We start from the raw sequence: 14,008 nt of genomic DNA on the forward strand, positions 1-14,008 counted from the left end.
TCATGACGGTGGAAAGCATTTGTGCTAAAAGGCAGACTATCTCACACACGCTTTACTTCCATGTCTTTACCCCAAAGGCAGAATTCATGTACATTTGCATAGACATGTTTCATCCTCGATTGAACCTCTAATTTTTCCTTAAAAATCTTTAGTGCTCTATACTATGGGGCTATCTGCCTTTCTATAAACACCCAGTTTCCACAAACTGTCCTCAAAACTTATCTACACGGTTTTGCACTACATGGCTATCAACAATCATGGGGGGAAAGGAAAGTGAAATCAGGGGAAAAAGGAAAGTGAATTCAAGGGAAAAAGGAAAGAAAAATTACATCTGCATGTCAACCATGTGCCAAAGACGAAAGAAAGAAGAAGAAAAAAAGACAGGAAAAACAATTTGCAGTATCAAAAGAAAAAAAAATCACTTTTTAATTGACTTTCTCTTTGTCAGTTCTGATGCTAAGCACTTGCTCCTTCCTTATTAACTTTGGTCTTTTGAGCAATTTTTTCCATTGTGAGCACTTTCTAAAAAATCATTTTCACACATTTCTCAGAAGCATCAATCCTTCCGGCATTCCTCTATGCTCACATTATGGTACCCAGCTCTAAATATAAAAGACTTTTATTATGTCCATTAACCATGGACATATGTGCTCCAAAAGTTTCCTGACATGCAGTCATTTGTGGGTTTTTAATTATAAACAGAAAATATTCACTAGAAAAATAAAGAAGCAAGCCCATAAATATATCTTTATGCACTGAGTTTTGTTTGTATACCACAAAATGTTTAGGCAAATGACTCCCCCAGCTGCCAACTTCAGGATGTGAGCATGCATACGTTTACAAACACACAGAGATGCACATACATTTATAGGTACGATTAAAATCTTGCCTTGGTAGGACTCAAACGTCTGTCATTGCAGGTACAGCTGTCTTGTAAATAAGAGAATGGAGCTTCCTTACACTCACCAGGTCTCATCCCATATGAAAACTTCAGTGGGAAAGAAGGCAATACCCAATAAAACACCTGACAGACAAAGTCATATTTTTTGAATGCGTTTTATTTTAACAACCAAAAAATTCTAACAGCCTAACAATGCACATAAGTTAAAAATTAATTATCACTTAGTGATAACAAAGATAGTTGATTTACATGGAAAAAAGAACATTTACAATATGTTAATCCTTATTCACATTGTTGATACCGCAATAAAACACAATTTGTTTTTTCATTTCACAAAAAAAAAAAAAGGGGTGGGGCAGGAAATTGTGCTTTGTCAAGAGGCACTACAAGAGAAAGTTTCTTCTTCCAAATAGATATTATATGACAGATATTGAATAAATAGACATATATGCATTGTAATTCGCAAAGATCTGGCAAGACCACAGGCTAAAATGCCCACAGATTCACTTAGAACCACTGCAAACTTGGCAGTGAAATTAAAAAATAAAAGGCAAGACTTAGCATTGAAAAATACCTAATAAATTTTTGGTTGAAGTGTAAAAGATACCAAATGCGGATGCCATCGAGAGATGAACCACCTTGTAAGAGCTTGGCAAAATCAGTTTCCATTACCTGTACAGAGTGACCTTCAGCAACAGTGTAAGAAGACAATTTGGAAAAGAGTAACTCGGAGATCAGGAAGCAGCAACCACGGACTTTCTGATTAAAGCTGCAGCATACTACAGAAATAGGAATGATGGGCCCAGGGCTTGACTGCAAACCACCATCCTTTTGCAAAGGTATATGACGCTCGTGTCAAGATAATTTCTTAAACATCATTATTTGAAAAAGTACAGGAAAATGTCCCTTTAAAAACTCCAGAGGTTACTGAGCAGCTAGAATTAGCTTGTATTGCAACATGTCTTCTCCCTGTATATCGTAAGTTCTGAGTTAATATCTACAAATAGAGGTTTTTTTTTAACTCCGACCTTTTATACCTTTCAAATATATAAATAGTATTAACAGTTATATTACAATGTTTGTGTAGTAAACAGAAAATAACTTTCAAAGTGATATTGCATGAGGTCTTTGACAAGGTTGCATGAGAGCACAACTCTTAAAAAAAATCCAACCATGTGGGACTGTCTGATGGCCACCTTGAAGTATGGGTTAGGTTTGATTGGCCAGTCCTGAAGGTGAGGTCTCCTCTTGCAATGACTAGAAGTAGAAGTAGCAAGTAATGGTTTCTGATGGGAAGCTAAAGGCGGTGGGAGAACTATAGTAGATTGCAGCTTTAATGCTCATTCCCTTAAACAGCCAGTCGGCATTAGTTCTGCTTTACTTAAGGTAACTGCTATGTAGGTAACTGGGAAAATGTTTTAGTTTATGACAAGTAGGTGATTCCACTGAAATTGCTTTGCTTACTCTATTGCTTGGAGCTACACAATGATTTAAAAACAGGTTTTCGTTAGGGCTGCTCCCATAGCAGGGAAGGGATGAGGTGCATGAGAGCAAGGACTAAAAATGTCTGGTTAGTTAAGTGGATGGAATGTGTACGAAGAAGAAGACGCCCAAAGTAAAACAGAAATGAGAAGCGTCTCTCGGGAGCTGGAGGGACGGGGATTTATTTGAGAAGGAGCCCCTTTACCTGGGCAGCAACTTCTTTTCTAACTTAACATTACATTGAACTATTTTCTATTTTTAAAATAAGAAAAGTAAAAGAAAACAGCAACAATAAACAAGTTAAAATGAGCAGGCTTATTAATTTTAAGATCTGAAGCCACGAGCAGGTAAATAAATTTCACAATAAAATGTGGCTCATACTGTGAATTCCATTTGTCTGATGTCAAAATGTCATTTTATCGAGGCTGCACTAATAAATGAGTTTTCTCTGCACTGAGTTTCAGCTTCATTCATTTGGAATTCCACAGAAATGCACCTGTCCACTACAGTAACGACAAGTTGAGGAACGGAACACATCGAGTCATTTAAGTGTGCATTGTGTCTTTAAGATTAATGTGACTGGTATCATTTTAAGGTGCCCTGATTTTTTTTTCCACTTTATTCTTCTTTCTTTCTTTTACTTTTTTTGGCAGTGTTGATTTATTTAGTTAAATACATACCTCAAAAATTACCCATCAAGCTGCCAGATAGGAAGCCATAGAATTAAAAAAAAAAAAAATCAGGGACAAACACAGAAAATAAATAGGAATTCAAAAATAAGTCACCCCACCCTGAGAGCAGGCCGCAGTTTATCAAAAAGCCAAAGCGACTCACTGTGAAGTGGTTTTTTTTTTTAATACATAAACAAGTCTCTTCTTTAAGAACTCATTTCACAGTCTATTCTTTCAGATTGTAAAGTTCTCTGTCCCATGCAATTTAATATATATATGTAAATATATAGATATATACATATACATATACACACACACTTGTAGCTTCCTTCATTTCGTAGGTCTTTTCATCTGGGAACTTGCCTGGTGTCTCTTCCATAAGTGCAAGGATAATGAAGGCAGAGTCTCCTGTGATTATAATGACTACGATCCAGTCCATTGTAAAGCGTAACACTTTAGTGTCTTTGCCAAGGCGATGTCTGATTCGGAAATACTGAACTTATTCAGTCTACAGGTGTATCCTGTGAAACAAAGAAATGTCAAAAAAAAAAAAAGGAAGGAGAACAAAAAGACCAAAAAAGACAAAAATAAAATAAGGCAAAAAAAAAAAAAAAAGCTTTCAGAGAAACTAAAACGGAAAATCCTTGGACTGGTGTATTGCTTCACCTGATTGGAGTTCACATTATCTCTGGTCAATTTCAGCGGGCGCGGCCTTACTTTTCTCCGCATTCTCCTCCTCAGCCTCCACTTTGTACATCTCCTCCGAGCCTTCCTCACTGTCATTCTCTTCTGACTCCGTCAGCAGCTCCTCGTCCTTATACTCGGCCACATCTACCGCCGAGCCCAGGTGTTCCTTGAGCTTCCCATGATGTTTCACGTGGTACCGCTGGTTCTGGAAGAACTTGATGATGGTGTGTTTGGGGAGATCCAGCTGAGCAGAAAGAGTATGGATAGCTTCCTGATCAGGGTAGAGGCCCACATCATGAATGAAGCTCTGGAGGATTCCAAGGGCTTCCAAAGAGATCTTTGTACGAGACCGAGGCTTTTTGGCACAACTGTCTTCGGTTGGAGGAGGTGGTGGGGGTGCTTCTTCTCTGGGAGGAGAACTCTCCTTGGCTGGCTGAGACTGCTGTCTGTGAAGGACCTGATAATTAAAAAAAAATAATAAATAACATTTGATTCACTATTTCACCTTTCAAAAGCCATCATTCTTCTAAAATACACGTTGTCTGCTTAGCATTTTAGTGATGCATAGTCATTGTAAGTTCAGGTCTTCTGAAAACTTAACTGAATTTCTGGAGACTCAGAATCTCATCTACAAAACAAGAGGTTAATAATAGTAATGTTTCCATTCTGAGGCACAAAGAAGTTAAGTCCCATGTTGCCCAAGGTTATTCAGATTCAAAGGACCTGGCTCTAGGCTCTTGCTGTTAACCGGTATGATGTGCCACCTCTCTGGAGCCCAGTGACAAAGAAACTGGACCCAAAGGAAAAGTGCAGGCTCTGCAAATGAGATCACATGAATTCACGTCCCGATTCTTCCACACAGCTGGGTGTCTCTGTGCAAGACACTAAACATCTTTAAGCCTCAATTTCATCATATATGAAAGAAGGATAAGACACTAGCTTCCTAGGGATGTTGTAAGGATTAAATGACATACTGCATGTAAAGAACAGTGTCTGCCTTAAACCAGAGGTTGACAAACTTTTTCAGCACAGGGCCAGGTGGGAAATATTTTATTTAGCCTTAGCAGGGCCTCACCATCTCTGTTGCCTCACCATCTCATGGTTCAATTCTATCTTCATAATGTGAACATACACAAATGAGCATGGCTATGTTGCCATAAACTTTATTTATAAAAACAAGAGGTAGCTTGAATTGGTTCATGGGCCAGAGTTTGTTCACCTCTGGCTTAGACCAAACATCCAATAAATGATAAGTCATTATTATATCAGCCTCATAAATTATTCTTGAAGTGTAACAGAGGAATAGTATTTGAGTCAAAAAATCAATACTCCATAAAATTAGGAACAACTTAAATTTATTTTCTTTTAACCCTGATCTTAATCCTTAAACAATAATGTTTTTTTATATATATATAAAAACTTACAACTTTTTATTAAATTATGAACTTTAGATGACTACTTTATACTCATAAATGGACCTTCTCAATATCACTAATGTCAAGGAGACAGCAATGCCTGGTGTCTTGAAGTGAGACCTTGGTTTCCTACCCAGGAACTGCAGCTGGTTAGCCTGGGTGAAAACCAAGAATCCTAGCCACTAGTCCACCATGGAGGCTAGAGAACAAACTAGTCATCCTTTGTTTTGCAGCTCACTTCCTTTTTTGCTGTTGTTGTATCCTTCATGTCAAGGCTTTCTAGTTGTAATTAATTTAAATTTCTCTTTCATTTCTACCTATTCCTCACTCAAAGATAAAGCAAAACTAGTATTTAAAAAAATTTTCTAGACCCAAGTTGGGGCCACTCCTGCCTGGTGCCACATCAGCAGACTGAACTTTCATGTGGCTGGCTGTAAATGCTCTGCTTGACCAGAATCACAGTATCCATTCAGCCCAGCCCCAAACGCAAAGCCAGCTCTGGGCTCTATACTTACTTCCTTGTTCTTTGATCTTTCTAAATAAAGTCAGATATGCAATCCCCACCAATCATGCCCGGTCCTCTGTGTTGCCACTTCTAATGCTCTAAAATGATGCCCCAAATCCCTCCACACGATTGCTCCACTGCTTGTGAGGAATTGTAGCCCCCATCCATGGATTGTCTCCCTTAAATAAAGGATATCAAACTCATTGCTACATTGCATTAGTTTTGTCATTTGACACTGGTTGTGGTCAGTCACTCAGTAGTGTCCAACTCTTTGTGACCCTTTGGACTATTGCCTGCCAGGCTCCTCTGTCCATGGGATTGTCCATGCAAGAATACTGGAATGGGTTGCCATTTCCTCCAAGGGATCTTCCCAACCCAGAGATCAAACAACGTCTCCTGTGTCTCCTGCATTGCAGGCAGATTCTTTATGGCTGAGCCATCAGGGAAGCCACATTGGACACCAGCTGGGCAAACTTATTCTTGATCTTCGTAACTGCTTTTACAATGTCCTCTCTGCATGAAATAGTTTCCCATTTTAATATTTACTTACGAACTTCTTCAATCTGACTAATCTTCACATCTTGCAACATTAGCAGCAGTGCTATGTAATTAAAAGGCTACCATGAAGGTCCCCATGACAAAGTATTCTATCAATGTCAAAGGCAAACACTGTATTTCCTCCGCTCAGATCAGTGTCTAACTTCCTGGATCACCCCCGCCCCAAGACCTTTAAGAATAGTGAGTGCATTTTTTAAAAAACACATGTTTCTCTTTTACCATTCTCTCCTATTTTACATGGTGTTTTCCATGTTAGAAAAACAAATTAAACATTTTCCAGAGTTCAAGTGAACTCAGTCCAATCAATGCATAAGAAACATGTCTGGTTACACTAGAGTATCACTGGTAATATCACTGCCACTCTCCCCACACATTACCCTAATGACCCATTTTTCAGACTAGAAAATATCAGCATCAGAGCAAGCATTTAAGAAAAAAATCTCTGCCATCTCTCCTAGTCTCAGGGACTATTTGATGAAAAACTAATTTTTCACTGATGTGAATACGTCAGTCTTTTCTATAGAATTTAATAGTTATTAGGGCAGATGAAATTGTTACTTAGGTAGAAAAAAAAAGAGGATGAAATTTTTAATCATTCATAAACAAATAACAATAAAAGGATAATCAAATGCACATAAGAACACCCATCATAATAGGCTGATGGCTGGTGGCAGAAAGAAATCTAAAACAGAGGACCATAAAACGGTGGCACTAAAGGCCCATATAATGTTGACCAATTAAAATGAATGTTCTTGGCATTTTCTTTACCACTTTCAACTAAGAGTAAACTCATGTGGTCTGCTGTGGTGAGCTGGCATCAGCAAAAAAGTGAGAGCTCCATTACTTCAATGTCCTAATTATAGCCACAGGGAGAGGAAAGCTGCGTGGTGGGCCTGCGTGTTCAGGGCAGCTTTGACGGCAGGAAGATATTTGCTCCAAGGTTGTAATCTGGGTAGCCTGAGCACTGTAATAAATAAACCTCCATGTCAACAGGTGAGGGTTTTTTGTTTGGTTGCTTTTTTTTTTTTTTGGATGAGAAAGAATAAGAGAGAGACTGAAATTACGCAGGGAATATGTACTCATAGAACATGTACACTCAAGCACAGGACCTCCTTTTAGAGCAATTGCGTTAATTGGAAAACAAAAGAGAATTAAAATGCCCCATTTTCTAAATTATGCTTGCCTTCTGTAGTAAAAGTCAGCATAACAGTTCCATTTAATTAAATAATTAGATTGGTTCTTTAGGGGTTTTCCATTGTGCATCGGTTAGATTTAAAGAGATTTTCCAAAACTATACTTTGAAGTTACTATAATCTTTCTGCATGATAGGGTTTGTTCTTCTCCTGAGGTCCCAGCAATTGGCCTATTTTCCCTCCCTTTCTAACTTTGAACCTAGCTGCAGTAACACACGAATAGAGAGAAGCCACACATGGAATGGGAAAACAATGATCATAGTAGCTACCACTAACTGAAGGCTTACTCTGTGCCAGGCATTTCTAAGAACTTTACATGGATTAACTCATTGTGAAGGTGCTACTTGAATCAATAACAACCTGGAAACATGTAGCATTTCAAGAACACCCTCAAAGTTGGAAACTTTAAACACAGGGAGCAGTCAGTCTTAAGAAAGTAGGTTTCCAAGGAACAATGACAATGTCGCTGCCCTCATAGGAGAGGAAGATCTTTTTCAGAGAAATAACAGCAATAGAAATGATCTACAAAGTGAGAGATCCTGGGTTAGTTCAATATTCTATACTGAGTTAGAAGGCATAACAGTATTTACATGAAGGTTAAATGATATTTCTAGCATCTTTGACCAGACAGTAAAGAGTACAATGCGCATAATATCTGAGACAAAAAGAGTCCCCCCAAGTCTCAGCTATCTTTACTCTCCTGAAATGTTCTGATTACTCCAGGCAGAGAGTTGCTTATTGTCTGTAGATAATTCTTAGCAAAAAGAACTGCCTACATTTCCTCACTAGCCACTTGTAGTAGCTTATTATTATGACAATCAGGGAATTCTTACTGTCGTGCAGCACTTCTTCCAATGGTGTGAATACTCTGAACAAAAGTAGAGTAGAGCCAAAAAACAGAGATGGCAGTCCAAACTCTCTTCCCAAATCCTCCATCTAAACAGCAGGATCAAGTCACTTCATAGGACTGATTTCTGAACTTCCACTTTACTAAATTTTGGTTTTTCTGTCTGAACTTTTCAGAAATATTTGAAATTCCTTGTGCGTTAACTAGAATGACTCAAGTTTGGTTCCTGTCCCCAGCCAGCACCCTGAGTAACTCTAGCCTGAGGCTGTCACTGATTCCTGCCGGATGGACTACACACCATCCTGTTCCTCAGATCATCTGACAGTGCAGGCATATATTTCTGGATGATTGACTTTTTGAAACCACAAAATTTACAGTTACTTCAACCAAGACAGAGAATGCCCTGCCAACTAAACAGAGATATGCTCTTTCCTAACAAGTTCTTTCCAAACCCAGATGATTGTTTTCTGATATTTTTTTAAAAAGGTAAGTATGATAGAGCAGCTACCCAGATAGTTACATAAATCTGCCCAAGTCTGCACATTTTCCAGCCTCATCCTTTTTCCCCTTTTTCAAAATGGGCCCAGAAGCTGACCTTTGTACTCCTAAAGTCCATCATCTCTCTTCACATGATTTTCCCAAATAACAGAATATATCATTCTGTAAAGATAGCTATCCATCCCTTTCTTCATGACCTTTGCAAACTGAAGCCTGACAATTCATCCCAGTTCATTTTGGTTTGGATTTTTCTCCATCACGATTGAGCTTAATCTGGTCAGCAATTCATTTCTGATAACTTCTACAAAGAGAGTTTTAAAAGGTTTATTTGAAAGTCTTCTTCTATTTCTTTTTTTGTAGCTTCTATTGTTATTTTTTAAATATAACGATGAGGGTTCACAGCAGTAAAATATCTAGGCAGCTTCAATAGTAATAATAATATTAATAATAGATGGTGGCATTAATGTACAGTTTATTATGAACCTAAACACCAGCCTAAATCTATAAATGCATTTTATTTTCACAATAATCCTGGACTAGGTATTTTTACTCCATTCATGATGAGAAAACTGGGATTCAGAGAGTATAGGTAATTTATGAGAGGTCTCATAGATTCTAATTAGCAGGACTGGGAATCTAAAACATATCTGGTTTCAAATCCCATGTCTGTAACCATGCTGTTCTCCTGTCTTCTATGAGCAAGATCACATGGGAAAACTGAGCAAAGGCTCCAGAGTAGAGGAGATAGACCGTAAGAAAGATATCAGGCAGTAATAAATACTATCAGCAAAAATAGAGCAAAGCATACAGAGAAGAACTGGGGGGAGATGACGTTCTTTTAGATTCAGTGATTCAAGGAAGGCTCCCTAAGGAGGTGGCATTTGAGCAGAAGCCTGAAGGAAGTGAGGACCCAGCCATGAAGAAGGGCATCCCAGACAGAGGAAAATAGCAAATGAACAAGCTAGGAGGAAGAAGTACACTCAATATATTTGAAGAACATCGAGGGAGGCAGCAAGTTAAATCTGTGCCACCTAATACAGCAGCTTACTAGCCACACACAGCTACTGACATCTAAATTCATTAAAACTGGAAGAAGAAAAACCACTTAGCTCTCTCAGGCACATGAGCCTTCTTTCCAGTGCTGGATATCCACACTGCACACCACCACACTGGACAGCACAGATATAGCACATTTCCAACGGCAGCACTGTCATTGCCATCACAGGACATGGCATCAGACAGCCCTCCGCTGGACAGAAATGACAAGTGAGGGGTGGTCAGGGCGAGAGCCGGAGCAGCGGGGCCCTGGCATTCTACTATCAGGGTGAGGGAAACCCTGACTGTGATCTATAATCATATCATCTGATCTACCCCAAAACACAGCAGGACTTGAAAGTACGACTATCACTAGAGAGAAGAGAAATATTCCTGTGTGTATGTGTGTGTGTATATACATATATATATAGAGTAAGACTCAGCTCACATATATAACTGGACTTTCAATACAGTATCACAAATAGCAATACTATCATCAAAACAATCAGAAGGATGCATTGGCACTGCTATCCTAAAAAGATGGTTAACTTACATTTAACTGATGACTGCCTTCTTCATCAGAAGTGTTTATCATGTCTAAAAGAAATTATGTTTAAAACCGTAGACCTTGGGTTAAAAAAAGTAAAAAAAAGAATTCATTTATCAAATATTTTTGGAATGCCTATAATAACTGGACCTAGCAGTCTACAAAGCTTTCTAATAAGGAGTCCTGTCTCCAACAGTCAAGTGTTGATGAATAAGTTATGAGTAGAATATAATCAAATAGAAACTTGAAAGTTTAATAAGTGTGTTCTTATTTATTCACTGAAATCTCTTTGGGCTGAAATATGACATACATGTGTATAAATGAACAGGAACATAGCGATGAAGAAAGAAAGGCTGTGAATATATTCAAAAGAGACATCAACTTCAAAATAAAACCCAACACCTCCTTGCCCAGTAACGAAGCGCAAGGATATATGTTGTTTTCCTGCCTAAGAGATGGAAAATTTTAAAAACACAAGGACAAAATGGTACCATGACAAAGACTGACTAAGAAAGATAAAGCAGCTCTTCTTAAACTGCTCAGTGTTCAAATAGATTTTGAAGGCCTCAATGAAAACCAGCTGGGAGCCATGTGTAAAATATAATGGCTTTTGCCTGCAGGGAAGGAAGTGAGATCCTGAATGATTAAGTTTAGGAAAGTATATAATTCACTGTATCATTATGGGGTGAACTGGATTACTTATAATATGCCAAGACTTTGTGGTCTTTTTTATATAGAGAAAATGAGAAATTATTAAGGAGGTGACTATAGAGGGTGGTTGATCTAGTGGGGTAATAGGTAATGGGTTAAAATCGGCTCCCAGGTGGCTGCATCCCTCTCTCTCTCCGACAAGCCTCACCCGCAGGAGTGAGTCAGTGTCACCAGAGCGTCAGGTTCTCCATGGTGGTGAACATCAATAGGAGATGACTTCTAACTGCATTTGAGTCAATAACAGAATTCTTTTTACTCGTTTAATTTTACCTCATCTAAAATAACAGAATGTTAACAAAATAACAGAAGGTAAAATAGTTTATCCAAAGAAGGAAAGCATTCTTCTACTAAAAATTCTGAGAAAGTATACTTAACAGGCAATAAGAAAAACTGGTTAGAACAACTGGAAAGCCCTCATGCATAACTCAATTAGAATTTGTTAAATGAATGAGTCAGTGCTGCTGTTTTTAAAATATACTATATATAAAAAATAGAATATAACTGAGATATTTGTCTTAAAATATAACTGAGATATTTGTCTTAAATTCCAACAGCCTAGCTCTACCCTCTAATTTTTCCTTTTTTTTCAAAATCAGCATCTAAGACTTTAAATTTTGGCTCAAAACTCAATGGGGAGAATTCAGCATTAGTAATTAATAATTAATGTAACTATCATACCTCTCTCTCATGTGTTGGACTGTGAGCTACACACTGGCACACCTAAGTGCTCAGTACATCTTTCTTCTGCTATACTAGATTAATCCATATTCTTTCTTCCTTTAATTGCAAGCCGGTTATTATTTTTGTTCTCTGCCCCTTACTTTTTCTTGCTATTATTCATCTTTAGCAAAACTATGCTTTAAAATAAAGAAACCATCACTCATTACAGGAACTTTTATCTAATAGTTTGTGGCATTTGTTTGTTTTTCACCATTTTTTTGTGTTAAAATCAGCTCCAGGGCACTGTATAAGCCTTAAGGTTGCTTTTATATAAAAGTTGTTAGCAGGAGTTGTGAGGTTACAAAGTTCTGGTTTTGAATCCAGTCTTTATCCTAAAAAGCATATCTGCTTACTAGCCGTGCAACTCTGAGCAAGTTACTTTCTCAGACCCACAGTGTTTATTAATCTATAATATCTTCCTTGCAGTTTTATAAGGATTAAGAGAGATAATACACTTCTGTGGCATACCTAAGTAAAATAGTTCTCATGAGAAAGAAGTGAAGTGAAAGTCACTCAGAAATGTCGAACTCTTTGCAATCCCATGGACTGGAGTCTGCCAGGCTCCTCTGTTCATGGAATTCTCCAGACAAGAATACTGGGCTACATAGCCATTCCCTTCTCCAGGGGATCTTCCCAACCCATGGATAGAACCTGGGTCTCTTGCATTGCAGGCAGATTCTTTACTGTCTGAGCAAAGAGCATTTGTGCAACTCTGTGAGTTGAGAGCTGAACTAGCACCTTTGTAATGAAATAAATATCATTTTTATTTGAAATAACAAACAACAGGCATACTATAGTTATTCAGACTTAGGTTTGTGGCAAACATTCTCTTAAAAATGAAGTAAGCCTGTTGATTAAAAAAAAAAAATCTGTACAATTTGTTGCCAATGATTAAATTCTACCTTCTCAGCAAAAATAAAAAATTTGGAAAACTTGTAGCTTCCACTAAAAACTTACTTCCCCTATACTTAAATACCTCCCTGATGATACTGGTGATGATTTAAGAATTTTTAAAAAATATGTCATGCAATGAAATGTGTCAATATTTAGAAGATCTACATAACTCACTACATCAATATTTTATAAATATTGATATTATAAAATTATGAATAGGTAAAATACTTATTCAAAGTAACAGGCAGACAAATGAATTATAATGTAAAAAAATATGAAGTTCACTGATATAATTTTAGATTCCACTCTGCAACTAACCTTTAAGAAATGACCACTTGTAGAGTTTTGTATCAAAAAAAGAAAATCATAATTTCCTGGAAAAGCTAGCAAAATATGCCTTCCTTTTCTAATTACATGTCTGTGTGAGGCTTGCTTTTCTTCATTTACTTCAACCAAACTATAAGCTACACTTTATATCAGAATGAATACAGAAGCAATTATGATAATCCAGAGGTCTTCCACTCAGACATTAAAAATATTTGCAAAAATATATTTAAAACAATGGTACCCTTCTTATATTTTTTTGGGGGGGATACAGTGGTCTTCATTAAAATATATCATTTATACACCTATTATTTCTAGTTGGTTTCAAAAAAATAAACATTTAAGTTTTCTCAGAACTAATTTCTAATATGTTAAGTATTGATATGCACATTATTGGAGTCCTTAATAGGAATAGTGAAAGGAGATCCCAATACTAAGATGTTTGAAAACTCTATACCACATAAATCATACTGAATATATAGCTCTGTCTTAGCCCTAATGAAAACTAAACCATTTACTATGAAACTCAAAATGGATCTTAGAGTTAAAAACATCCTTACTTGAATTCAGTCACCTAGGAAGGTATTAGAGAACGAGCGTAGGAGAAAGTACCCAGCATTATGATTTGCCTCTTGACTTGATCATTCAGAGACATTTTCACAGGCAAAATATATCTGCCTAGATGTACAACTCAGCACTATTTCTAACTTCAAATGGTGTTACTTGAGTTGGTTCTTATGGTTGTAATTTCACATTCTAACATTATAAGACTTATTAAAAACTATGGTTTAGTTTTGTTGCTTTTTTTTTTTTTTTGGATTATACAGTATCCTAAGGTCAAAACTCAGGAAATCTGTTATTAAAAAAAAAAAGTATCCATGAAGTGATGACAAATTGCAGACTACAGGTGTTAGATTACATTTTGACTCCAGGCAAGTTTAATTTAAGTTGGTCTCCTTTTACAATTGCTCTTAGCACAGACAGCTATGGGAAGGGGATTTGGGGAGGGGAGGAAGCGGG

At 37.3% G+C, this 14,008-nt stretch overlaps 1 protein-coding gene across 2 annotated transcripts in view; it reads right to left on the minus strand.

The window, feature by feature from the left end:
- Nucleotides 1–3,006: 3,006 nt before the first annotated feature.
- Nucleotides 3,007–14,008, minus strand: part of SATB2 (SATB homeobox 2) — a 200,715-nt gene continuing 189,713 nt past the window's right edge. For both annotated transcript variants that reach the window (XM_069574480.1, XM_069574479.1), the window contains exon 11: nt 3,007–4,198. In XM_069574480.1, coding sequence (XP_069430581.1) covers nt 3,737–4,198 — 462 coding nt within the window. In that variant the 3' untranslated portion in view covers nt 3,007–3,736. The remainder of the gene's footprint in view (nt 4,199–14,008) is intronic.

Source organism: Ovis canadensis, chromosome 2 (genome assembly GCF_042477335.2).
Source record: "Ovis canadensis isolate MfBH-ARS-UI-01 breed Bighorn chromosome 2, ARS-UI_OviCan_v2, whole genome shotgun sequence".
In the NCBI taxonomy this organism is placed as follows: Eukaryota; Metazoa; Chordata; class Mammalia; order Artiodactyla; family Bovidae; genus Ovis; species Ovis canadensis.